This window comes from Simochromis diagramma, unplaced genomic scaffold (genome assembly GCF_900408965.1).
Source record: "Simochromis diagramma unplaced genomic scaffold, fSimDia1.1 OVJJ01000361.1, whole genome shotgun sequence".
Lineage (NCBI taxonomy): Eukaryota > Metazoa > Chordata > Actinopteri > Cichliformes > Cichlidae > Simochromis > Simochromis diagramma.
Genome location: NW_024386860.1, coordinates 16,263,922 through 16,288,272, shown reverse-complemented (window position 1 = coordinate 16,288,272; position 24,351 = coordinate 16,263,922). Strand labels below are relative to the sequence as shown.

Sequence of the window (24,351 nt, the reverse complement as noted above, 5' to 3'; positions counted from 1 at the left end):
TGCAGGGGACAGAGCTGTCTTCACAGGTTTCGTGTCACGAGTTTTCTGCTTCTTGATTTATCACTCTAGTGATCTGGTGAAAACAAAAGGTGACATAGGGTCACAGGGGACTGATAAGAAGAAAGAGGTCAACATCGTTGAGAGTTTCTTTTTATTGTTCAATGCATGGCCACACACATATACTGGTTTTCTTTTGCACAGTGCAAGATGGGACAGTCACTATGGAAATGGTGATGTAGATGGGGTACATTTTAGGAGTTTACAGGGGTCCCACCTTCCTCAGGGAAAAGCCAGCTAGCTCCTCTTTTCTTAGCCTCCACAACGACTAGCTACAACATGAGGCCAATCGGCTTCTAGCTACCCTCCTCACACTAACGTTACACCTCGATAAATAGATTCTAGGCTCCTTTTAATTTTCAGAACTGAAGGTTTGTTTACTTGATCCACGCACGACAGCAACCCCTTTCTTTTCCCTTAAACATTCTTGCATATATCATTCAGATTTAGCTTAGAAAAAGCAAAATAAACAACATCATTTGGGTACAAAAATAAAATCCAAATTAAAACCTTTAACAGGGCAACACCTGTCATGTGTTTTTTTTTCCTTTTCTCATAATGAGATAGCACAATACATAAGTCACTGGTCACAAAAGTACACTGCAAATAAAGAAAAACAAACCCCCCCCCAAAAAAAAAAGCCACATAGGAAAGAAACCGCTCGCAGAGAAGTCTTCCTCAACCCTTCCTAGAGGCTGACGAGCTACGAGATGAGGGCTGGAAGCCTCGAGCGTCAGGTGAACAGAGCACGTTTTCTCTGTCTCGAAGCTGTCGTCATACAGCCTTGACTTTACAAAAACACAGCCCCACCAGACTCGCACATTCTTGACCCTGCTTCTCAAATACAGACTGAAGGGAAAGGGGAAAAAGGGAACGGAAATCCAAACCACTGCTCTAAATATCTATATGGATTCAGCTTGAATGTGTTTGTGTGCTCGCCGTTTCTCTCAACACGTATGTACTCGTTTGCTAACATATACAGTGTATTCCTGGTTAGGGAGTGAACCAGGGGCACTTAAAATTGTGTAGCGTCATCCCGCCATTTCCTCACCCGGACCACTAGGGGTCACTCTTTATGTTTAGGATTAGGAGTGGGAGATCTGCTGTTTCTTATAGCGTCGTTTCGCCCGCCTTTCTCTTTTTTTAGTTACTTTAAAAAAAAAATTTTTTTTTAACTCCACTATTCACTTTTCCAACCCTCTAAGCTTTTTAACTCCTCGATCCAGCTTTCTTTTGAGTTGTTTTTTTGCCTTTGGAGACGCAGATACACACAGAGCAAAAGAGTGGGAGAAAGAGAGAGGGAGCAAGTGTTGTGATCGATCAGCTGTTCGCAGCGCCGACAGCTGCTCCCCTTTTGACCTCTCAGCCAATCTCCTTCCACTGACGGTAGAACTCCACGATGTTCTTCAGCTCCATACCTGCTGAGCCAGCCGCCTGGATCGCCGCCTGGTGGAGACAAACGAGGCACGAAGATAAACAAAGTATTTCTCAAATTTGTACATTTTTAAGCTCAGTAGGCAGAACTTGTCCACAGTCTGCAAGCGGTGACAAAACTTGTCACCTTCTCAGACCAAAAATAAACTTCACCCACAGACCCAGTGAGTTAAACACACTCTTGCAAGACAGTTTTTCCCCTAAATGTTTGCTTCAAATATGCCGAACCCTTCACTTCTCATTTTAGTATTGCCCAGACTGAGGTAACATCCTATGGGCTTCCTGGACGCAGACCTTTTAATGCATTTCTTTACGTTATCATTTTTTTATGTTCTTTTTCTATTTTTTGTTCAGCTTTTGGTTTTCCTTTGTTTCCTGCACCACCTCTGCTCCATCTGTTAGCAGTGGTAGATGAGGTGAATGTGGGATGGTGACTTTGAGGTCAAACTTTCCAGACATTTGTAGCAGATGCAACTATAGTATAAATCTTAGGTGACTTCCTTCTCGAATTACCGCATTCACAAGACTTTCAGAAAACTTGACCTCTGACCCTTGAGGTCGAGTTCACTGAGAGTCAAATACATCCGAGATCTTTAGCAGATACACCTTTGGTATCAATTTGAAGCTCCTATGTCATTCTCGAGTTAACGCAATCACAAATGCCGCGTGCCTGCCCGCAGAGGTGACGACAATAGCCTTTTATGGCTGAGCGGTAAAAATTACAACCAAGTCCGACTCCTTTGAAGCAGAAATATTTGAAAATGAGGAGTGACTCAAGACTTTTGCACAGTGCTGTACCTTGGAAAATACTGATCCGTGTTTAACAGTGATGAACACGAAGCAGTGAAGACGGCACTGAAGCCAAAAGAGCAGAAACTAAAGGTGGGAAAGCTCCTGAGTGCTCGTGTCTGTGAGATAAAACATACAGCGAGTTACTGACCTTCATCGCTGCTGACCGAGAGCAAAGCTCCTCTACTTCATGGCCTGTAAGAATGGTCACCATACCGGCTGTATCTTCATCTCCGTTGCTCTGGGAGACCGTTAGCTGACGGCAACTATCCACCATCTTGTACAGATGCCTAGAAACAAGGAAACTGGGTCAGTCAAGCTGGAAGTCATATTCACGGGAACGAATAAGGCGTCAGCAGAAGGGAAGTAGAGCTTACCAGGCTTCGATGTCCTGCCGCTTCAGCTTATCTCTCTCAAAACTTCGACCCGACTCCTTCTGGCAGCGGATGTATCTACAGAGGAAGAAAGAAATACGATTTAAAGAGAGTTTTTATTGAGAAATGTTTCATCTCACAACTTAACCCACCTGTTGCCTTTACGAAATTCAGACTCCAGGAAGCGGATTCCATCCCTCGCACCAGCATTTTCCTTCTTTAACCTGTCAAGTCCATCAATCACTAAAAGAAAAGGGGAGTCCAGATTAACCACCTGGGCAAACAGCAACTCCAGCGCTCAGAAGGTCTGGAGCTTGATTCTGACTCGTACGCTTTGAGCAGACGGCGAATCATAAATGAAGCTAGAACTGAGCTCATTTAATTGTTGTTGTATTTTGCCTCTCTGCGAGTCAGTGAACAGTGACGGGGAGTGCACGGGGGTGGTGCCGGGGAATAATGTGCCGGCCAGAGATGATTTACTCCACGTGGAATGCAGGTATGCACCCAAACCAATCAGTGACTAGGTCACCCCAAACTGGCACATGTGACCGACTGATGCTGTCTAGTGTCATTAGTCAGGAAGCAGCTCGGTACACACTAAATAAACCAGAGTTGTCATAACCACTAGTGAGGATTTTTTCTTCTTTTTTTTAGGGCAACAAATAATTATAAAAGAATCAATTTCCTGTTAATAATCAGTTAATTTTTTTAGGCTAGAAGAAGTTATAAAATAGTGAAGATTGCTTGTAATGTTCAAGCGCCTCAAAAATAACAAGACAAACCAGCAAATACTGATTTTATAAGTTGCTTGAAATCTTAAATTGATTTTCGCGATGACTGATAATAGATTTATCAGTTTGTTTCAGCACCACTCATTCCTTTTACAATCTGTGTTACGTTACATGTTACAGCCTGGCTCTAAATTTATGTATTTATCGCCTCAAAATTCTACATACAACATCCCATAATGACAAAGTGAAAAAGGTTTGCTTCACGTTGTTGCACACAGTGGCCTTTCTGTACAAATTCTGTATGGGGAAATAAAAACTCGCCTCCATCTGTGACAAACTCGCCCACAAAAGGGGAAAAAAAGCAACAAGACTGTGTTGAAAATATGTTTAACCTCAATTAGTAAAGAAAGAAAAAAGAAAGAAGAAGAAAGAAAGAAGTGAGGCTTCATTTCCTAAAACTTAAATACATGTTCGCTTATAGAAAAACATGAACACACATCGACTTCTAAGTAAGGTAACACAGACTCTTTGTCTTCACCAACATGTGGATCAGTCGTGTTTATGAGCACAGTCACTATCACAGGCCCGTTTCTGAGCCACGAAAAATCCTCCTAACAACTTTTGGACTTGATTAACTTTATTAATAACAGATTTAAACTTGCATGTTTGTGCCAATCAGGATTTTCTGCAGGTGTCACCAATATATAGTTTTAAATATGTATTTTATGACTAAAAATATTACATTAATACCAAAATATAAAAGGGATCAGTTCTTTCCTGTATTCCCAGCCGTATGCAGGAATAATTTCCAATAATAACAATAAGAATAACTGAAATGAAAACAATCTAAAGCCATAAGAGAAACAGAAAATGGACGACTAGACTATTTTTAGTTAATTAGTTTTTGTTAAAATCTACGTTTGCCTGTTATCACATTTGAGATACTGACAAAGTCTGGGAAATTAACACTCAAAATACCTACAGCAGGTGAGGGAAAATATTTAAGACTTTGTTTATCGGTACAGAAAAAAAGGTTTCAACTCTTTCCCCCGTAAACACAACATCTGACAACCTTTTTGCTTTGGAAGCCTGAAAACTGGCAGAAACTGTTCAGTTCAGAAAAGAGAAACCAGGATTACCCCTACGAGGGATCTGAGAAGGAAAGCGTTAAGACAACCTGGTATTTTTCCTGCATAATCTTGGCCTCGGGTCCAATTCTAGCGGTGAGCAACATTGTGCGAATTTATGGAGAGGCTTTTAAGACTTATTTTTTATAAAGGATTAGGTTCAGACTGATATTTTGCTCTGTCATCCTATAAAGTACAATCACTGAACAAGAGAAAGATCCCTGTAAATCCATTAATCCCCACCACCTATGTGGGGAAATGGTACAAACAGCGGCTGTGTACCGCTGTTCCAGACAAAAGATGCCACAGTGCACTGACCTGTTCGTGGGATGATGATGATAAAGCAGCCGCTACCAGCCAGCTGCCGGATGAGGTTCAGATGCTGGCACAGAGCAGCTGTGTCTGGCACCAGGTAGGGAGACATGGATGACTGGGCTTTAGGCTGCTGAAGGCTGCCCTCTAGCTGTGACACCTCCAACTGCAAGGAGAGGACAGAAGAAAGGAAGCCAACTCGTTATGATCTCTAATTCAATTAAGAAGCGTGTAGATTTTATTTTAACATGTATTGTAGTCAGTGATGGATGCTTGTAGTCTAATAAACAATGTCACTCCTTGCAAACTTTCTCTTCTCAAGATTTCTCCAATAAATTTTATGAACATTTTGTCACAGCTGATAAAAGATAATTACATTCTGATGACACTGGTGCACATGGCATTCGATATACTACATAATGTATTTACTATTGCTGCATGTCTCCCCCCGCCCCCTGTTGGTTACCTGTATATCACTAAGCTCTGTGGTCTGGCCTTACAAACTGGAAGCTACCAAACGTGAGCAGGAGGTTGTCTCTCATGGTCTCTCCTGCCTTCAGTTTGTTTTTGTATGATTTAGAGTCATTTCTGATGGACTCAGTGGTCATATTTTCACAACTTTATTTCTATTAGATTTAGATCTAATGTTTGTTTACGTCAGAGACAGGAAATCTGCAGCGGAGTGGTCGGAGTTGCTTCCTTTCTTCTTGTTAACTTTGGCCGGCCAATCAGGCTCATGTTTTATGTTAATGGTGGATTATTGTTAATTACAGCTGTTTTTTTCTTGGTTATCAACACTCTGGTTGATTATGTTCACCCTCTTTTGCAGTAAACCTTTCAGAACACTTTGTGTGTTTTTTTTCATCACTAAAGAGGGAGGCTGTTCTCATATCCAGCACTTCTTAGAGACGCACACGTTCTCTTTGAGCAGGTCCTATGATGCATAAGCAGCAGCAATACTCTCACTTGCAGACAGTTGTTTTTTAACCTAAAATGAAACTTAATAATTAAACCAATCATTAACCAATTAGTAAACATCACCATTTCATGATTTGTTAATTGTAAAGAAACTATAATTAACTATATTTATAATACCATAATTAGTCATCAATTTACCGTGTATTAGGGATTGCTATAAAGCGATAACAACACAAAGAGTCAGGGGACAGTAACTAAAATAAAAACCTGTAGTCGAAGCTGGGCCATGTCCCTCATTAATCGATTTCGACGAGCCTCCTCTTCAGCCTGGACAAACAAAAAACAAAACAAACAAAGAAAACGGGGTCAATATGTAAAAAAAAACAAAAACAAAAAACATGTTGGGTTCCAGGTCATTATATATTTATTTTATAGGTCATAATAGAAAAACACGTACACAACACCACAGGTTTTTTAAAATTTTAAACTGTGTAATGACTAAAATGTCAATCACCATGCGAAACTGGGCCTTGGCCTGCTGCACCAGATTATCCTGTTTGGACTGACTAACGCTGGTGAAGATGCCCGCCTCTGGGTTAAAGTGCAGCACGTTGCCTTGGAGACTTGTCAGGAAGTGGCCGAAGCTGCGAATACAACACACTCGTACCACACACTGAAAGAAACACAAAGACAAAAAAAACAAAACAAAACTTTAATGACGCAAAGATTTAGAACTGAGGATATCTGATTACACATTTAGACTTCACAGGAGTTTTACTCAAATATTTCCATCTCATTAAATAACTTATTTTGGTTCATAACTAACACACACACACACACACACACACACACACACACACACACACACACACACGTCCTCGATTCAAATCAACAGTCCAAAGTCTGGAAGTATTTAGGTCAGTATTACATGACACTATTTTTCTGCTAATCGACTATTAAGTAATGCTTTCAGCTCTAATTTCAATTACTGAGCTAATTTCATTAAATGTGTAAATCTTCTAAAATTAAACTCTTATTGCATTTTAAGTGATTAATAAAACCGAATCATGTTTTTGTTTGTCTACATTTATTTTTGCAATCTTATGTTGCGATCTTTGTACACTGTACAATGACCATCCCCGCTGAATCTTTCTTTGTGATCTATGATGCATGGCTGCTCCCCTTGGTGGCGTAGTACATTGATCATGTTGATCATGATAACAGCAGGATGACATAACAACAAGCAAATAATCTGTGCTGCAACGCCTCAGACTAGAATTTCTTCTTTGTTTTCTTAAATCCATTTCATATGTTGTTTTTTTCCTACAACATGTGTGGGTATTGTGTTGAGTTTATGTTGTGCTCTCATTGGCTGGTTTGACAGACACAGGTCGAGGGAGCAGTTACATTGTCAGATGGTAATTCTGGATTTCTCATATTGTCTGAATTTTGTCCCTTTACAACATTTTGAACTTCTCTTTGTAGGACTGTTGTTTGGAGTCACGGCCAAAGATATCAACACCATTCTTTCACATGTGCCATCTTTTTCCCACAATAACCAAAATTTCAGTGTTTACCCAGCTCAAGACAATAAATCAGAGACAGACAATTTCCTTTTGTGCCTTCCAGTGTTTTTAGCCTGCACTTAATTTGATGTGCATGTATGAGTCTGAGTGCTTGTACCTCTTGTAGGGGACTGAGGGAGGGGTTGCGCCGGGAAAAGTCAAGGCGGCGGTGGGCTACACCGAGAGCAGGCAGGTGTCGCAGAGCCAGATCCTCAGGCAGCAGCAGACTCTGGACCAAATCCGGTCGCTCACACTCATTTAACAACTCTGTCACTTCAGCGTTCAGACTGAGCTCTGCAGCAAGAACACACAAATACAAATTAGTACCGTAAATGTAGACTCAGAGCACACTCACCAGAGTGTTAAAGTCACACAGGGAGATAACTATTCAGTGCGAGAGCTGAGCGTTACACAGTATTGTCAGTAAAGTGAGTGTACAGTACAGGGATGAGATCAGAGCTCAGATGTAAGCACAACAAGAAAAATCACCTAATTGCATTGAAAATAATGTGTTGTTTTAATAACATGTTTCACCGTGGTGACACACTCACAACACACCATTTGTTTTACTGCTTTACATCTCCTGAGCAACCAAGTGTTACTTGGTTTGTGTTTCCAAGAAATAATAATAATAAAGTTCAGCTTGAGAAAAAGTCATTTAAGAGATAATTAGGCTAAGAATAAAGAAATGTTCTTGAATGAGGCTCAGAGTGAATAGTAATATCTATAAGATCTAGATTTTAATCTTTAAGGACACAGGAGGAAAAAAATGCCAGATCCTGACTGCTGTTGAGACAAGCAGAAATCTCTGTGCAGTGCAGTCAACCAGTAACTCACCAGCCTCGAGCATCTTGCTGCCATCTGGTAGCAGGTTCAGCAGCACAGACAGTCGGTTCCACAGGCTTTGGGAACTCTGCAGAGAACACAGATGATCAGTTTGTGAAATACAATCCTGAAAAGCCAGCATTTCATAAACAAAGCAGGAAAAAATCTGTCACCTCACCTGCGCACACATGAGGATAATATCGGTATTTGTCCGTAGCCAGTCAAGAAACACCTTAACAACCTGGATTAACCCCTGATTGGTCATAATCTCCAGTTTCTCTAACAGGGTTTTTTCACTATGTACTGACTCAGTGCTGTGTTGACTTCCTTCCGAATCAGAGTCCAAGTCTGGTGAATTAGGAAAAATGAGCCAAAAGACAAGCTTGATTAGAACACTGCGAACCCTCTGTGATCAGATGACTGAGCATCATAAAGGGAACACTGATTTTATGTTTTATATAAAACTAATGTTAAACATTACCATTTTCACTGGTTCCATTGGCAGTACCGGGGTTCATTTCACAGGGGGAATCTCCAGGAGGAGGAGGAGGAGGAGGAGTCTCTTGGGAGGGGGGAGCTGAGCTGTCAGTAGGGGTTGGAATACTTGGGGAAGACGAAGCATGAGGCCTTAAAAGCATGTTACTGAATGTTGGCGCCAGGCGAAAGCATCTCTTAGCCTGGAAGAGCTGAGAAGACATGGCCTGCAGGTTACTGCTAATGCTGGAGTCACTGGACATGAGAGGCCCATTGGTGGTCGGAGGGGTGTTGGTGGTATCCCTCTCTCCTGCGTCTTCCTTTGGTTGGTCCTCATCTTCATCATCCTGGTGCTCCCGGGCGTGACCCTCTGAGTTTTCAGAGTTTTCCGTGTCCTCTATGTCTTCTAGGTCTGAGCGAGACTCTTGACTGTTCATGTCTGAATCAGTTTCTACATCAAATGCTGTTCCTCCTTCCTCCTCCTCCTCAGAGCCGCTTCCCCAGCTGCCCTCCTCGCCCAAGGCATCTCTCTTGGGCTCCTTCTTCACAGATGACGAGTTGACTGGCGTTCCTGTTGTGGTCCCACCTGTTGAATCAGCACGGACCCCTCTTTCTTCATCGTCATCTTCTTCTTCTTCACTCTCGAAGCCTTCGCTCAAGTCACTTTCATCCTCTCCGTGACCGTCTTTGCGAGCACAGCGGCGACGGCGGAGTCGAGAAAGGCGGCTGTACTTCTTCTTCTGCCTCTGCTTCTCTTCGTTCATCTTGCGTTGTTCTTCTATGCTGCTGTGCTTGTTGGCTGCAACCCTTTCAGAGCCATCTTCATCCTTATCCTCCTCATCCTCTTGCTCCAGGGAACCATTTTGCAAAGGCCTTTCACCAGAGGGATCTGTCGGTGCAGCTGTCAGATCCTTCGTGTCCAGATCGTCTAGATAGAGATAAAAACTGCGTCTTAATTTCATTCAAGTTCTTTGAGGATGTTTCTCTGGAAAAAAAGAATTAATTTCAACTATATATTTCACTAAACAGTATGTTCAGTATCATTTTGAAACTTCTCCATCTGCCTTTTATGGCTGAGGGGTGTAAGGGTTTACCATTATAAATAAAAACCAAGACAATGTCTTAGGCATTAGGGCAGGATATCTGTTAGCACCTTCTTTATTTATAGCGTGTGATTAAAATAAGATGCAAAGACACGACATCCTTCCTTTTCTTGGAGTTCTGTTATGTGCATAGTGTCAGTCGTTTTCATCACTTTATAACCGTTTGTTTCTGTCCTACTTTGTGCTGACATATACTGTGTCTGTTAACATAGGCAAATTCTCCATAATGCTGTCCTTATTTAGGTTTTTTAGTTTAGACTCTCAACATTAAAAAAGGCTGAATAGTGCCAATGAGCTCCATTAAAGTTATACCCAACATTCATTGTTGGAACGGGGTGTGCGCACAAGCAACAAGGAGAGTGCAAGGATGCAAACCCTGGTATGGTTTTAAAGAGTCAGGTTAAGTAACACATCATCATCATCATATATCGACACAGTCTCCAATGCATCTTAAAAAGTCCACATATTCATATAATCAACAGTTGTTCTTGATACTGTGCTGGTTTATGATGGTTTTTATAGCTAAGAAATAGCTTGCAGGTGCATTTTTATGCCTTTTTCCCAACATACAGGAAAAGAATACATTTCTCTTTCACCTGCAGCGTCAGTCTGAAGTGGAGGCACCTGACTCTCTGCTTCTTCCAGTTCAGCCTGAAGCCGGATGTTGACGTGGTTTACAAGGTGGGAGAAGAGGGCCAGAGTGAATGCTATGGATGCACTGTACTGCTTTGAACCTAAGGACAAAATACACAGAAACACTTAAATAAACACAAGAAAGATTTACTTCTATACCTCTAAAGTTCTAAGTAATTCAGTGCTTTAATGACTAAAAACAAATTGAAAATTGTCTGTTTTGACAACAAAGGCTCAGGGTCGAAATTTCATTTTGGGAGCAAACACGTCACATGTGCTCCGATTCATAGAGGACGTACTGAAAACTTTTTGTTCACTTGTGGTGACGTAATGAAAAATGAATGAACAAATGAATTCCTTAGAACAGCTTAAATATTACACAACCACCTACCTCCTCTCTTAAGGCTGTGCACTACCATCAGACATGTGACCACCATTTTGAAGATTAGGTTGTCAGGCAGCACAGGATAGGAGCTGTCACTGTGCTGCTGCTGCTCCTCCTCTTCCTCGCTAGGGGTGTGGTGAGCACCGCCATGCGTTGGCGGTGGCAGGTAGAACATCACCAAGTTGAAGTCTTCCAGCACCGACTGGCAGAGTGAAGTCAGCTCCGTTTCCATCAGGCTACATAAACCATACAAAATAAAGACTTACTGTAGAAACACGGTAAATGCACTTCAACAATTTAAAACTTCCAAGGATAACATTGATGGTATGTGAAAATATAGTTGTGGACACTGGTTATACTTTGTGTACATACATTTGCAATCAAAAGTAGCTTTTATGCAAATATACAGTCTCTATGAAAACAAACACCTCAAGAAGAAGATTTTATTACAGTAATATGATATTCATAGCTCCACTCTGGGTGTAACAGCCTATAGTTGCTCAAAACATATCAACAGATTACAGCATGAAATGGAAAACACACTTATATTTGACATTTAAATGATCTGTGCCACACTTTTGTTGACCATTTCCAAGAACAGTTGGGTGGCACATCACTATGAACTATGGGGTGGTTGCCTCCTTTCCTTTCATATTGGATGGTTCAGAGTATGCTCTGCTATAAAAGGCTGAAGCTCCTTTTCCTTAGCACTTAGAAAATCTGAACAGCTCTGATTACGGCCACTACACAGATACTTCCAGGTCATTTCAGTAAATTCCTTCCTAAGCAAAATTAACTATCTGACCACTCATAGTGGAACAACAACAAGTGATAAGAACTCAAACTTTTAAAAGGTGATTTTTAAAATAGTTTGTTTGCGTTTTGTTTGACCAGTCTTAAACATGCCACCTAATTACCTAAATGTACTAGAAATAAAAGCAAATTTAAAATCTTTTTTTCCTTTATTTTAATTTTAGACCTGGCCCAGACAGACCCTGCAGTAATCCTACAACTACATTTTACTCTTAGCCTGGAATCCAACAGATCTGTTTTCAAACTTTATAATGTTAAATATTTAACTTGACTACCACGTCAGAGGGAAGACGCTATAAACAGATTTGTTAAATATTTACTACATATGAATGTAAAAAGCCTTTATCTGGCATAAACTGAAAGATAAACTGGTTAAGCATTAAAATACACAAAACCAAATGATTTATTTCCACTGTGGACTTTGATTCTAAAACAGTGTGGGTGCAGAGTCACAACACAAACACAAACCTGTTCTTGGGCTGCAGCAGGCTCTGCAGATACATGAAGCTCACCAGGAGCCGCTTAATGTCTTTCGACCTGCAAAAAAGGCCACAGCAAAAATGAGTATTAAACACAATAAAAGATCCATTTACTACTTCTATGTTTTGATAAAGAAAAATAAAATGAAATAAAAGCAGTTTAAAATGAAAACATCAGTGGTTGTAGAAACATCTGACCTATGACCTCAGCAAAAACAGGAACATGGAAGAGAACATACTTTGTTTAATTTTAAATATGGTCATATTGTCTATTTTGTAAAATGTTCATATTGTCTATTCTTATTTAATTCACTTAATGTACAGAATTCTCCTGCTTGCTGCTTACATGCTACTACTGCACATTCACCTAATGTATATAATATATAATCTTCTTCTCTCCCCTTTTGCACAAGTCGAGGAGCGTGTCAGGTTACATTTCACTGCGTGTTATACTTGTATAACTGTGCATGTGACGAATAAAGAATCTTGAATACAAACTTCCAGCAATGTCATTAACAACACCTGTTCACAATATATTCAGCTCCACGTTTTTTAGATTTTGACTCTTACGTGATAACACAGAGGGATTTAATATAGTACAAGCTGCTTACTGGTCATTTATGTACATGGAATAAGAACAACATTGTTCTCTGTCCAGGTGGGAAAACGATCTTAATCTTGTTTCCCCTCCTACTACCCCCCACCTACTCATTTTAAAGCATTGTTCATTTTGTCTATATTTGTCTTTTATTCCAACTGATGCCTGTTACTTTTGTTTCTTCAACAATCTAATTTACCCAGTGGAATCATCAATCATTTAATATCATCTGGAGAGAGATGCTGCTTTATTTCACCAGTGGTTAGAGCGCATACGTGATTGAGACAGAGTGCACATAAGCTGTTAATTAAGTGAAGCCCCAGTAGTCAACTGGGACTGGATTTAAATTACTCTGATGTAAACAGACTGAAGTCAACATGTTTTACTATAGATGCATTGTAAGCAAGCCAGTGAAGGCCATTAATAACACTAACACACACACACACACACACACACACACACACACACACACACACACACACAGAAAGAGGAAAAATTCCAACCAAGAAAAGTAAATTTACCAAAATTGACAAATTCCAGAGGGAAAATGTTTAGTACTACCACAGTAATAACACACTTCATAGACCACAATGACCCTTAAATAGTGTGTAAAACACTGCATGAAGTGTGACTGACTAGCTTTGTTGTAACCCAGCTTTAAAAGGTAGCCCGTGAATGTGCATCACCTTTGTCGAGAGGGAGACAACTTCTTCATTTCCTGTTTCTTTACTTGATGATACATCTTGGCAGCTTTGTCAAACAGGCGCTTCAGGTTGCCGTAGGCGCCCTCAAAGGGGGCATCTGATTGAATGCTGAGCACAGATTACATCTGTTAAGACTTACAACTATACGAGAGCAGTTAAAAACACTGCAAATGTATATAAACATGGCTCACCAGCGTAGGTAGTAGTAAGTTGCTTCAACATTGTAGAACTTGCTCCCTGCCAGTGTGCCCAGTTGGTTAAAAGGCATTCCTGTTGGCAGAAAACCAACACAAACCAAGTCAGCATTTATTTTTGAGTTAGTACCCAGAAAACCATGGGGTAATGCTACATTTGTTAAAAAAAAAGAAATTGTAAGTTTCTCAAATAATATTGTAATATAACCCAAAAAATCATTTGAAAAGAACAAGCGTATGTAGGTTTTTATGAAATATCCCAATATCTTTCAACCCTATAAAGTATGAATACAGCTGCATTTAATGGGAACAATGTCTATATAGAGAGGTGGTGGGAGGACATGTTCATAGCAAGTAAGTGATATTTACGGATGTCTTATTGTTTGTCAACTACGAGAAACAATAATTAACACAAATCTTATTTTCCTGAATGAACTTAATGGTTCTTTTTGTATTAGTAGTATCAGTAAGTTTATAATTGTTGTTGTTGTGTACATAAAGAATCCAGTTAAATCAGTTTATCTACAGGCCTTTAAACAAACAAAAACAAAGCAGGAAAATCTTCAGCCGATGCACAATGCTAAGCTTGCCATTTTAACTAAAAAGGTGTTTATGCGCTCCATTTTGACAATAAACACACAAAAGTGTATTGACCTTCTGCGAAAGCGAGTAAGCACATTTCACAATTCTATACTTACAATATAAAAAAGAAAAACAAACAACCAAACCAAAAAAAACAACAACACTAAACTGGATTTAACATCTGTGTTGTTCTGGCAAGAAAAATAAAACTTTTAAATCACCCCACATCCCTTCCATGCTGTGTAAGACCACAGGTATGGCAATACAGTACTGTTTGAAAAAAAACAAACAAACCAAACCCTACATTCTCGTCACTCACCTACGTGTGGCATAACTGACAATGCCTGATGGTAAAACCTCTCCGCCAGCTGCTCAGCCTCCACTCCTGCAAGCTCGTTTTGGTAGCGCGCTGAGGAGAAAATGATTTTAAACATCACAGTTAAAGTAAGAAAAAAAAAATGCAAATCTATATGATTACAGCATTGTGGCTGAAAAGGTGAAGACTGAAATTGATTATTTCAGAAATGTGCACAAACACAAAGACCTGGAATGGCTTCAGACAAACATGAGAAAAAAAACAAACAAAAACAGCTACAAAGTGAAACATCCTTCATTTTAATGCTACAGCATTCTCACAGTCTTACAAGGATGCTGGACTATCATAAACCAAACAGCTTGAAAACAGTGACTCTAATAGAATCATGGATCACTGGTCATCCAGTATGAATTTCTTAATTTACAATTTTTACAGGTTTTAGGTTTTAGTCCAATATATTTAATGTGCTTTAAAGTTAATCAGTAATTTTGCAGGGAAAAAGGTCATATGTTCTCACTGCAGGAGTCAAAGGTTAAGTGGTGCAGACATTTTTGACCCGTACCTGTGGTTCACATAAGTCTAAACCAACCAAACAGCCTTCAGCCAGCTATACTATATAACCGAGTCAAATTTCCCCACGCTGAATGACACTTGTTCTGTCTCACACCTCTGCAAGCCCGACAGATAGTTGAATTAATTACATATTCTATTATCTTATTATTACCTAGATCTCCAAGGTAGACCAGACAGCGATGACAGGCCATCTGTGCCCACTCCATCTCCTTGGGGGTGGCTGACACTGGTTTCTTTCGCCCTGTTGGGAACAATTACACAACACTTTTTTTTTTTTAATCCATCCAATCCTTTTATCCAAAATGACTTTGACTTATGTAACAACACAGCAAGCTTAAATTCCAACACAGCAACAGGGTAGCACAGAGTCCAAATAAAAGAGCCGGGACCAGATACTCTTGAAGCATCTCTAACGTTAACATTCAAAACTAGTTTTGTTTAAGTTGGATAAGAAGAGGTGATTTACTCGGTAGCCAGGGGCTGGGTTGTGGCATCTTTGCAGTGTTTTTTCACAAAAGTAAGAAATATCTTAGAGTCAAAAACAAGTACTTTTACAGAACATTATTAATGATTATCCATAATCATGAATATTTAATGTGATTAGTCTTTACGATTTCTGTCTTGGGCTTTTTAGTCTTCGTTTTTGACAGTAGAGTAGTCAGGAGTCCTTACCTTCACTACTGATTATTTGTTCAGTGAGTCTAAACTGCATTTAAATATCAGTAGCAAATGAGGTCAGAGTTTTTCTAGTTTCTAGTACAGGTAATGTATTACATAGATTAACTATCAATAAAGTTTCAACTATCTTCATCAAGTTTTTCACAAGGACACCAGCTATACTGTCTACAGCAGACATTTACATTTTAAAAGAAGTGTTGTTGTTACAAATAACTCAGTTTTATTCAAGGGTGGTTTAAGGATCCTGAAACAGTCCAGAACTATCCCTGCGACTGTGCGGGTGCCAATCGACCTCGGAATGATGATTGCGAAAAGACTTATTCTAAAGGAATGGAAGTCCGCTGCTCCTCCCTCCTTCAGTGTCTGGCTCAATGACATGTTATCAGTCATTCAGCTGGAAAAAGTTCGATACCTGCAAACACCTGCAGCAAATGTTTTCTCAAAATCCTGGACTCCGTTTTGTTCTCATCTTGAGAAAGCTCACGTTGTATAAACATGTACCATGGCACTGCAATTTCGCTGTTTATTACATATTCATGACATTTAATTCATTATGGATACTGGTAGTTTCTGATTTTAATGTTTTCTTTCTTTTTTCTTTTGTCTTTCCCTATTGACTATTATTATTGTGCTATTTCTTGTCCTATCATCTCAGCGCCTGAGCTGTATTTGTTTGTTGATGGAGTTTTCTATGCTGAAAAAATTAAAATAAAATATTGGAAAGGATCCTGAAACAGAAAGACAATTAATTTTATTTTTATGCCTTCATCTGAGAGTGTGAGAATGTGCTGGCTCATCTAACCTATCAGTGGATCTGTCACGTGGGTCCAGTCAATGCAATCCTGCAGCTCCAGCTGGTAATGTGACTGGATGTAGAGCAGCAGGTGTTGGTAGAAACCCACGCCGGCTATCAGGTGAGTTCTGTAGGCACACTCCAGAGCACTGCGACTGTGGATGTGCTGCAGTGAAAGAAAACCCAAATCAAAAGAGAAGTGAGGACTTTAGAGAAAGGAACAGTACACTAATGAGGATGATCTGCATCAAAATAACAGGCAACTTAAAAAAGAAAATATAACTAATGTAAAATAGACAAGATTACAACTGGCAACTGTGTCGTGTTGTTATAAAGTTGAGCTTGAAGAAGATTTTAAATGTATAAAATAAATGCTTTATAATCCAACGATGCTCATATTAAACCAGCGTTAACCTGCAATATAGGGTACGCAGGTTTAAAAGCTGAAATTGGCTGTGAACATGACACCAAGATTTCATCACCACAAACTAATTCAAGTATTGACACTATAAATATAGCATTTATTTCGTGTAGTCACCATGTCTGCAGTTTTATAGTGCTATGACAATGAACCAAAACAATAAAGTTGCAGACTGGACTGCTGAAAATGATTGCTTATTGTGAAATTATTATTCTCCTAAACGCTTTTGTGGTCACTGGCATGAATATAAAATAAATTGGAGAGTTCACCTTTTAAGTAAAAGCTGGATTAGCCAGGTAGCAACAGAAAACAAATGTGGTCAGTTTAATATATGCAGCAAGGCCATTTTTCCACAGCTGCAGGGACATTTACCTTCTTGTTGGTCTTGATAACCTGAATGACTTCATAGTAAACCTTTCTCCACAGCAGCTCCTCGGCCTTGCGGCCATAGTCCACTGGATGCAGAAACATCAGTTTCACACAAAGTTCCCTCAGCCTGAAAACAGAAAAAAAAAAAGCACATGTGCAATGAGAAGACAGCTGGGTTAAAGGACCAATTATTTAAGTGTTTTCACACAAGTTCTGGACCACTGTTGGGTGTATCAGGTTCAGACACTGGTCAGAGTAGTACTTCCGTACATTTAATCCACAGTAAGTGAGACTATTGTAAATGTGATCTCCTGAGGTGAGAGTGCAGCCTCAGTGGAGCATGCAGAAGGCAGGAAAGCTGCTCACTAGCTGTGAATTTGCCAGATTACTACCTGCTCTATTCACAAAAAAACAAACAAAAAAAACAAAAAAAAAAAACAACAAAAACTGGACACTATGCCAAAAGTTGTAATAAAAAGCTGACAGATTATTGACCGTTTCAACTGTCACATTTGAAATCTCACATCCATCTGTGTTGGGTAGCACCTAGACAACTGCACATGTGAAAACGGCTTTAATTTCCCATGAAGTGTAGGGCTCATCAAGGACAGAAACGACTGCATATTGACAACCTTGTCGTGCAGCAGCTTAATAACATTGAGCTGCTTTCATTTTTGAGCATATTTAGACTTTTCTTGACAGATGAGTGCAAACAGTAGGCAGGAAAGTAGGAAGAGAGTGAGGGAGAATGAATTGCAATAACTGGTCAGACCAAACTCAAACCCAAGCCCCTGCAGTAATGACTTAATTGCATTAAGCAAGTACTTAATGCAACTTTATAAATTTGAGATCCCCACAAGCAAGAAAATCTGCTGCTTGTCTAAAATATGTTTTTTCTTGATGACAATGAAATTTTACATACATCCAGCTGCCAGCCAGATAAAATGCATTTAAATAAAACCAACCTTTGAGAAATTTATTTGTGGAAACTGTTTTAGAATGGGATTAAATCAACCTCAAAGTTGCATCTGCATGGTCATTGAGGAGGCTGTAGCTTGTAATTCTGTTACTCTAATAAGTGTTTCTATTATTTCATGCACCACATGTAATAAGAGGAAGCTGAATAACAGAAACATGTGTATAATGAAGTACAGTTGGACAGCTGAACATAACATCTGTGACCTCAGCTGCTATTGGACTGCATATTTCGGTTTTATCCCAAAGTCAGAAACAAGCCTTGAGGTTTCTGACTGGTTGGAGGCCCATTGTATTAACACGACAGTACGTGTCCTACAGGGAAAAAACACAAACAAAATATCAGAAGTGACTTGTGTGACTCATTGGGTCTGATTCAGAAGTTGTTCACAAGAATTTTGTGTGAAATCTCAGATCTTGTGTGCGGCAAATGACACAATTATGTTAATACTTTAGGCAAGTACATGCTGCATTTCTCTCATTTTATAAAGATGTTTATCAGTGCTTGGTTTTTCATACACTTTAACATCAGAAAAGAACATCAACATGAGCTAATGCTACCAATGACAAATTGCTGGACAGAAAGTCTCATGAATAAATTACTTGTGAATTTAGGTTCTTAAATATGAACATGTTCTGATTTATGTTGTCTTCTTTGACAGTAAACTGAAAGCAATGTTTGGGTTAAGGTCAGACAAAGAATAACACTGGAAGATGTTACCTGCCACGTTAGAACCTTGTACTGAAAAAAAAAAAAAGAAGTCATTTTATCCTTTCTAATCATTTTCTGAAACTAATTGACGCAGCAGTGTTTGTTTGTTCTTCAAGTGTAAACAAACTGCTTAGTATAGCAGTACAAATGTCCATCTATACCTTAAAAGTACAGCATTGTTCGGTACCAGTCACATTCTTCCATATTTTGATTCTCGTGTCTTCAAGAGTAGGTATGGAATTCGAGAACCATTCCCAGTAGTTTAATTCCTTGGAATCGTTAATCTCATTGCCTATCAATCAGCTGATTTCAGGAACTGTGGCGCAGCCTGCAGTGTGGATATGGACCTTACTTTTAATATTATTGCACAAAGGACGAGAGTGCAACAGTAAAGTGCAAACTGCATGCACAACATTTGATATGACCAAAATCTCATATCCCGATATAAGACATCTATCGTTCCGATAACGATATAAATCACAAAAATTTAACATTTTCTGTAAATTCTGTGAATCTCGAGCAGCTCGACTTGCGTGAAGTGTTTCCAGCTGGGCATCGTGTACCTGGAGTAGAGTTTTTTTAACCGATGCATGAAACGATACATTTTTAGACATAAGTTGTAACAGCCGCCGTTTTCTTTGTGAGTATTTATTACACAGTGTGCTGCGGCGAAAAGCCTGTTCTAACGTTTGAGTCTAAGGTTTATTTTTTAGCACCTGACGGCTCTTTTTTGCTTCTCATCCGTAAATAATCTGCATCTTTCACGTGATTCCGTTTATTTTGAAAAGTCTCAACAAGATCTTGAGCTTTATTGTGAAAGGTTTATGTGGAAAATAAACAAGCGGACACACGATGGTTTTACCGTCGTTGTTGCTAACGACAACGCATAAAAACAGGCGCTTGTCTGTCAGTCGTGTGGTTATATAAGAGAAAGAGAACTTTAAGAAATTAATATAGCCACTACAGTGACCATCAAAACGATGAAAAATATTGCCGTAAACTGTTTATTTTGCGACACCGTGAAACAAACGATAGACGTTTTTATGTCGTCATCCGATATATATCGTTATATCGCACAGCCCAAAGCCAGACCCTGAACTTCAACAGGTAACAAACCAATAAGATGTCATGATGCAGACTCCGTCCCTATCGGTTTATGTTTCTAAAATAGAATCACTGTGGCAATAACTCTGAAGTCTCTTAATGTCAGCTTTGTGTTCTTACCTAAATACTAAGAAAAAAATCATAAATGTGTCCTCATTAGGACAGGGATTTTTGTTTGTGTTTGGGACTGTGGTCTAAGGTTTACATTGTTAAAGAGTAACTATTAGGCAATGGGTTTCAGGTCATTTTACCGAAAAACATGAAAGTAATGTAATGAGTAGTATGCATCATTACTGTTAAGAAAAATGTTCTGTAACATGTGGAATACATCACTTTTTTGGAGTAACAACCCTGATACTGATCACAACAAAGAGGGGGGATACCTCCAACAAGCACAAACATTTGACCCACAGCATGCAATTAATTTGCAGAATGTGCTGTCTTTGATATGCTGCTTAGAAAAGCTGGTTACTTCCAAAGTGGAGCCAATGAGAATCGACAAGAGAACTGGTAAGGAATCGAACTGATAAGTGATATTGATAATGAAATTGGAATTGCAAATCAATTCCCATCCCTATTCAAGAGTAGCTTTGCACGATTAACAGTACACTTGTTAACTGGGCTTTGGTGAAGTCCCTCATTTCATTCACTGTTTGAAACCAGCAGTTTTTGCCCCTCTCCTTTTAAAGCCTGTGTCGCAACAGAAGGTTTAAACATGGAACAAGTACCAAATTTGACAGATAGCAAAAGCAGAATGAATAAAAGTCCACTTGAATCAATTATTAAAATAGCGCCTGGTTGATTTTATAGTCCAACTAATTTACTGGTTTGTTTACTGGCTTCACTGGTAGTCCTGATGATACTCTAGGCCTGTCTAGTTATAGCTTGACAAAACTCCCAGAGCAATCAGAGCAGGATGAGATAACATTTCCCTTATCTTGCTGACTGTTTAGACACCCATCATTATTCCGCCTCCTCAGATAACTTTCCAACTTCCTCTTATTGGTTTTGAGCTTTCTGCCCACAACATCCAGTATACAAATAACAACCATAGTCCTGCTCAAGCTGCATGACCAGTGAGGCTTGCTTTTCATCTTTGTCTGGACAAGGAAAAAACAAAAAACAAAAATCAAACTAAACTAAAAAAAAAAACAACAACTCCAGCTTAGACTTTGAGATAAAGCCACAGTCAGTGTTTGCAGATGGTCATGCTGGAAATATTAGAAAATAAACATCTGAACTAAATTTAGAAACTAGAGAGCACCAGGAAATGTATGCTCACTGAGATGCTGCATTTACCGCATGTCAGGCATGACAGAGCCTCAATACACACCTGACAGCTAGCAAGACTAGTCAGGACTGAGACTGCATGCAGGCAGTGAGGTTTAAGTCAAATTACAGCCGCCTTCACACAAGCTCCCGAGACACTCGTACTTACTTGTTGCGAAGGCTGATGTTCTCCGGCTTGAAGACTTCTCTGTAGGACGATTTGCTGCCGATGATGACATCTAGCTTGTGCACAGTCTCCACCACAGCCCTGTCGGCATGTTAGGCAACACATAGCATCAGCATGATGACAACGCTGTTAGCCAAATTGCCACAAAATAAGCGTCAGGTGGAAACAGAACAAACGTCGGAATAAACATTGCAAGCAGTCGGGTTAACAGCCCGAGACCTTTCCGTTTCACTTCTCTGTAACAAAGACACGGATGACAAATGCTACCGTGCTCATTAGCCAAGACAAGTTGAAGAGAATGAAGCGCTTCCCATCAAATTTAGCTGATGCTACAAAGAAAAGGTATACGGGCGTGCTGGTTTACTCACTGTGGTGATAAGTTAGAGGATAGCTGGGCTTTCTCTAGTAGTAGCAAGTACTGTCTGACTATTGCTAAGCTAGCCAGCTCAATTAACATTCAATTAGCACCTCGGTTAGCTTTGGCAAAAACGGCCTCGTCAAGGTACCTGTAGAGTCGCTTGATGAGAAGGACTTTGGCCTCTGGCTCACTGTCCTGTCCGGGTCCGCTCATATTAGCGCTTAGCCAGATGTTTGATCACACGCTCCAGCGTTCAACTCCTGTTTCCTTCACCCGTTCCGACGCACGGCTGTCACGACTCCGCGGACTTCTTCCCCGGCAGCGACAACTAGCCAGCTAGTGCTAGCTATAAAGGCAGCGTTAGCGTCCCTCCTCTTCCCTCCGAGTCTCTTTCGTTTCTTTTGTCCTTTGGCAAAACCCCCTCTACCCATCCGTTCTGAAAACCGGGTAGAAGGGGGTGCCCAGTAATTTACGCTGTTCCTGGTCAGCTAAAACGCTCCGGTATGCCGCTTGTGTCGTTCCCCATTCCAGCCATTGCTACGAAGGCAGCCATTATTCCTATCAGGCATTGACCGCCTGAATACCGCGAGAGCACGCAACATACTCACGAGATTACGGAAAAGAGTTGCCAGATAGTCTACAAACCCTCCCTTTAAGAAAATCAGGAGTTCCAAAAGAAAGAAAAAAAAACATATTATGCAGTTTAGGAATAAGATGCATTTACACTTCAAACAAACACTGTACAGCCAGAAAACACTGAAGATAACATCTGATTGATTCATCTGATTCATACTATTGGAGCCACGTTCCTACTACCCTCTGTAAGGGATTTCCGATTGTTTTTGTAAACTGAAGAATACCTTTTATTTTTTACATATAAATTGTGTAATACAGAACAGAGTCAGACACTTCACGTGAGAAGTCAGAAAAAAAAATGAATTATAAAAACATATATATATATAAAAAAAAAGAAGCTCACGTTTTTTTTGTTTGTGTAGCCACCTGTGAGGATGTTTCCTGGTAATACACAGATAACTTTGGCACATCTAAATTTAATATATATATTTTTTTCATTCACTTGTAGAGTTTAATTTCAACAAGGGCACACAAAAATATTTAGGGACTGGACACTAAAGTATAGTCTGTCTAAAGTACAAAAATGTATTAATTCGTTTTTCTGCTCTGAAAAAAACAAAACCCCTTTTGAGTCTTTATGTTGATTATTAACATTGAGTCTCAATTGCCCAGCATTGCATTAACGTTTTCAACCAAATGACTTCAAACTTTTTTCAAATATTTCTGAAAGACCAAATACAGTAACACACTCTCAGTGGTTTACTAGCAACAAATAGATATACATACCTTCAGTCTTGTGTCACAGCTGCTTATCCAAATTTCATCCCAATGATGCTCTGCTGCACTGAGATCTGGTGACTCGACGCCATCTGAGTACCGCGTTTTTCGATCTTCTGTTGTCTAATTTTGATGAGTCTGTGCAAAACGTAGCCTCAGTTCCCTGTTCTTAGCTGCCGCATGTAGTCCATCTGCTTCAAGGTTGGATGTGTTTTGCTTTCAGATATGCTCTTCTGCATAGCTTGTTTGTAACTAGTGGTTATTTGAGTTACTGTTACCTTCTTATCAGCTGTAAGCCCTGAAAATGGCCATGCTGGAAAATCCCAGTACATCAACAATGTCTGAAATACTCACACCAGCCCATCTGACATCAAGAACCATGCCACGTTCAGTCCTCTTGAACTTGTTCAAACTTGACAGGCTGTCTTGACCATGTCTGCATGTCTAAATGATTTGAGTTGCTGCTGATGTGAAAGGCTGATTAGATATTTGGGTTACTGTGATCGGCAGTGAAACAGACGTACCTAATAAAGTGGTTGCTGAATGTATAGCGTGACTTCACTGGACTAAACAGTAATTGGTCCTATGTTCTCAGACTGTATTTTTTTCTGATGCTTTTCTTCATTTCATCAGTTTTGTAAAAAAAAAAAAAACCCACACACTTTACATTTCATTTTTGTTTCTGAAACGTTTTAATTCATTCATTAGAGCTGAAGTGATTGGCTGATTATTCGTGTTCTGACAAATGTGAAAATGTTTTTGATTGTTGGAGTGTATTTTGCACAGGTGAGTCCGTGTTATGAAAAATGCCCTAACTGTTCTGAGTGGTGGGAAAGACCTTTCTGCTGTGAGAATTGTGCCAAATCGATTGAATAAAAACTGTAACATGTAATCACTAAAATACAAAAATCATGCAAAAATCATCTGAAACCACAACACAGACTACACACACAGTTTTTATGAATACGCTCAGAAGTGTGTGGTCATGCATAGGACAATGTGATCTATCTTCCACTCTGATTATTATAGGACAGTTTGGTAATTTCCATTACCAGAAAAAAATGAAATGCCTTTAGGCAATTTAGGAATTACGTCGCTGCATGGGTTACAGGATTACAGGTCATGTTATATATATATATGCAAAAC

General features: G+C 39.6%; 1 protein-coding gene across 1 annotated transcript; it reads right to left on the bottom strand.

The window, feature by feature from the left end:
• Positions 1 to 133: 133 nt before the first annotated feature.
• Positions 134 to 22,626, bottom strand: smg5 (SMG5 nonsense mediated mRNA decay factor). The gene is made up of 22 exons (XM_040030796.1): positions 22,001 to 22,626; positions 21,477 to 21,575; positions 17,251 to 17,374; positions 16,467 to 16,623; positions 15,138 to 15,227; positions 14,417 to 14,506; positions 13,513 to 13,591; positions 13,304 to 13,429; positions 12,009 to 12,077; positions 10,734 to 10,963; positions 10,306 to 10,443; positions 8,614 to 9,534; positions 8,311 to 8,480; positions 8,145 to 8,220; positions 7,426 to 7,601; positions 6,257 to 6,415; positions 6,010 to 6,069; positions 4,831 to 4,990; positions 2,807 to 2,897; positions 2,658 to 2,732; positions 2,432 to 2,570; positions 134 to 1,503 (listed from the first exon to the last, which is right to left on the bottom strand). Exons 1-22 carry the CDS (start codon positions 22,063 to 22,065, stop codon positions 1,420 to 1,422), a joined length of 3,378 nt encoding a protein of 1,125 aa, XP_039886730.1. The 5' UTR covers positions 22,066 to 22,626; the 3' UTR covers positions 134 to 1,419.
• Positions 22,627 to 24,351: the final 1,725 nt, after the last annotated feature.

What these genes read in the sequence shown, in the direction of transcription:
- smg5 (XM_040030796.1), bottom strand. Translation starts at nt 22,065, where the DNA reads ATGAGCGGACCCGGACAGGACAGTGAGCCAGAGGCCAAAGTCCTTCTC. An exon ending in CTGCTGCAGCCCAAGAACAG is followed by an intron (nt 10,964 to 12,008) that starts GTTTGTGTTTGT and finishes TGGTTTATGTAG; the next exon opens with CCTGATGGAAACGGAGCTGA. An exon ending in TTATCCTCATGTGTGCGCAG is followed by an intron (nt 8,221 to 8,310) that starts GTGAGGTGACAG and finishes TGTTCTCTGCAG; the next exon opens with AGTTCCCAAAGCCTGTGGAA.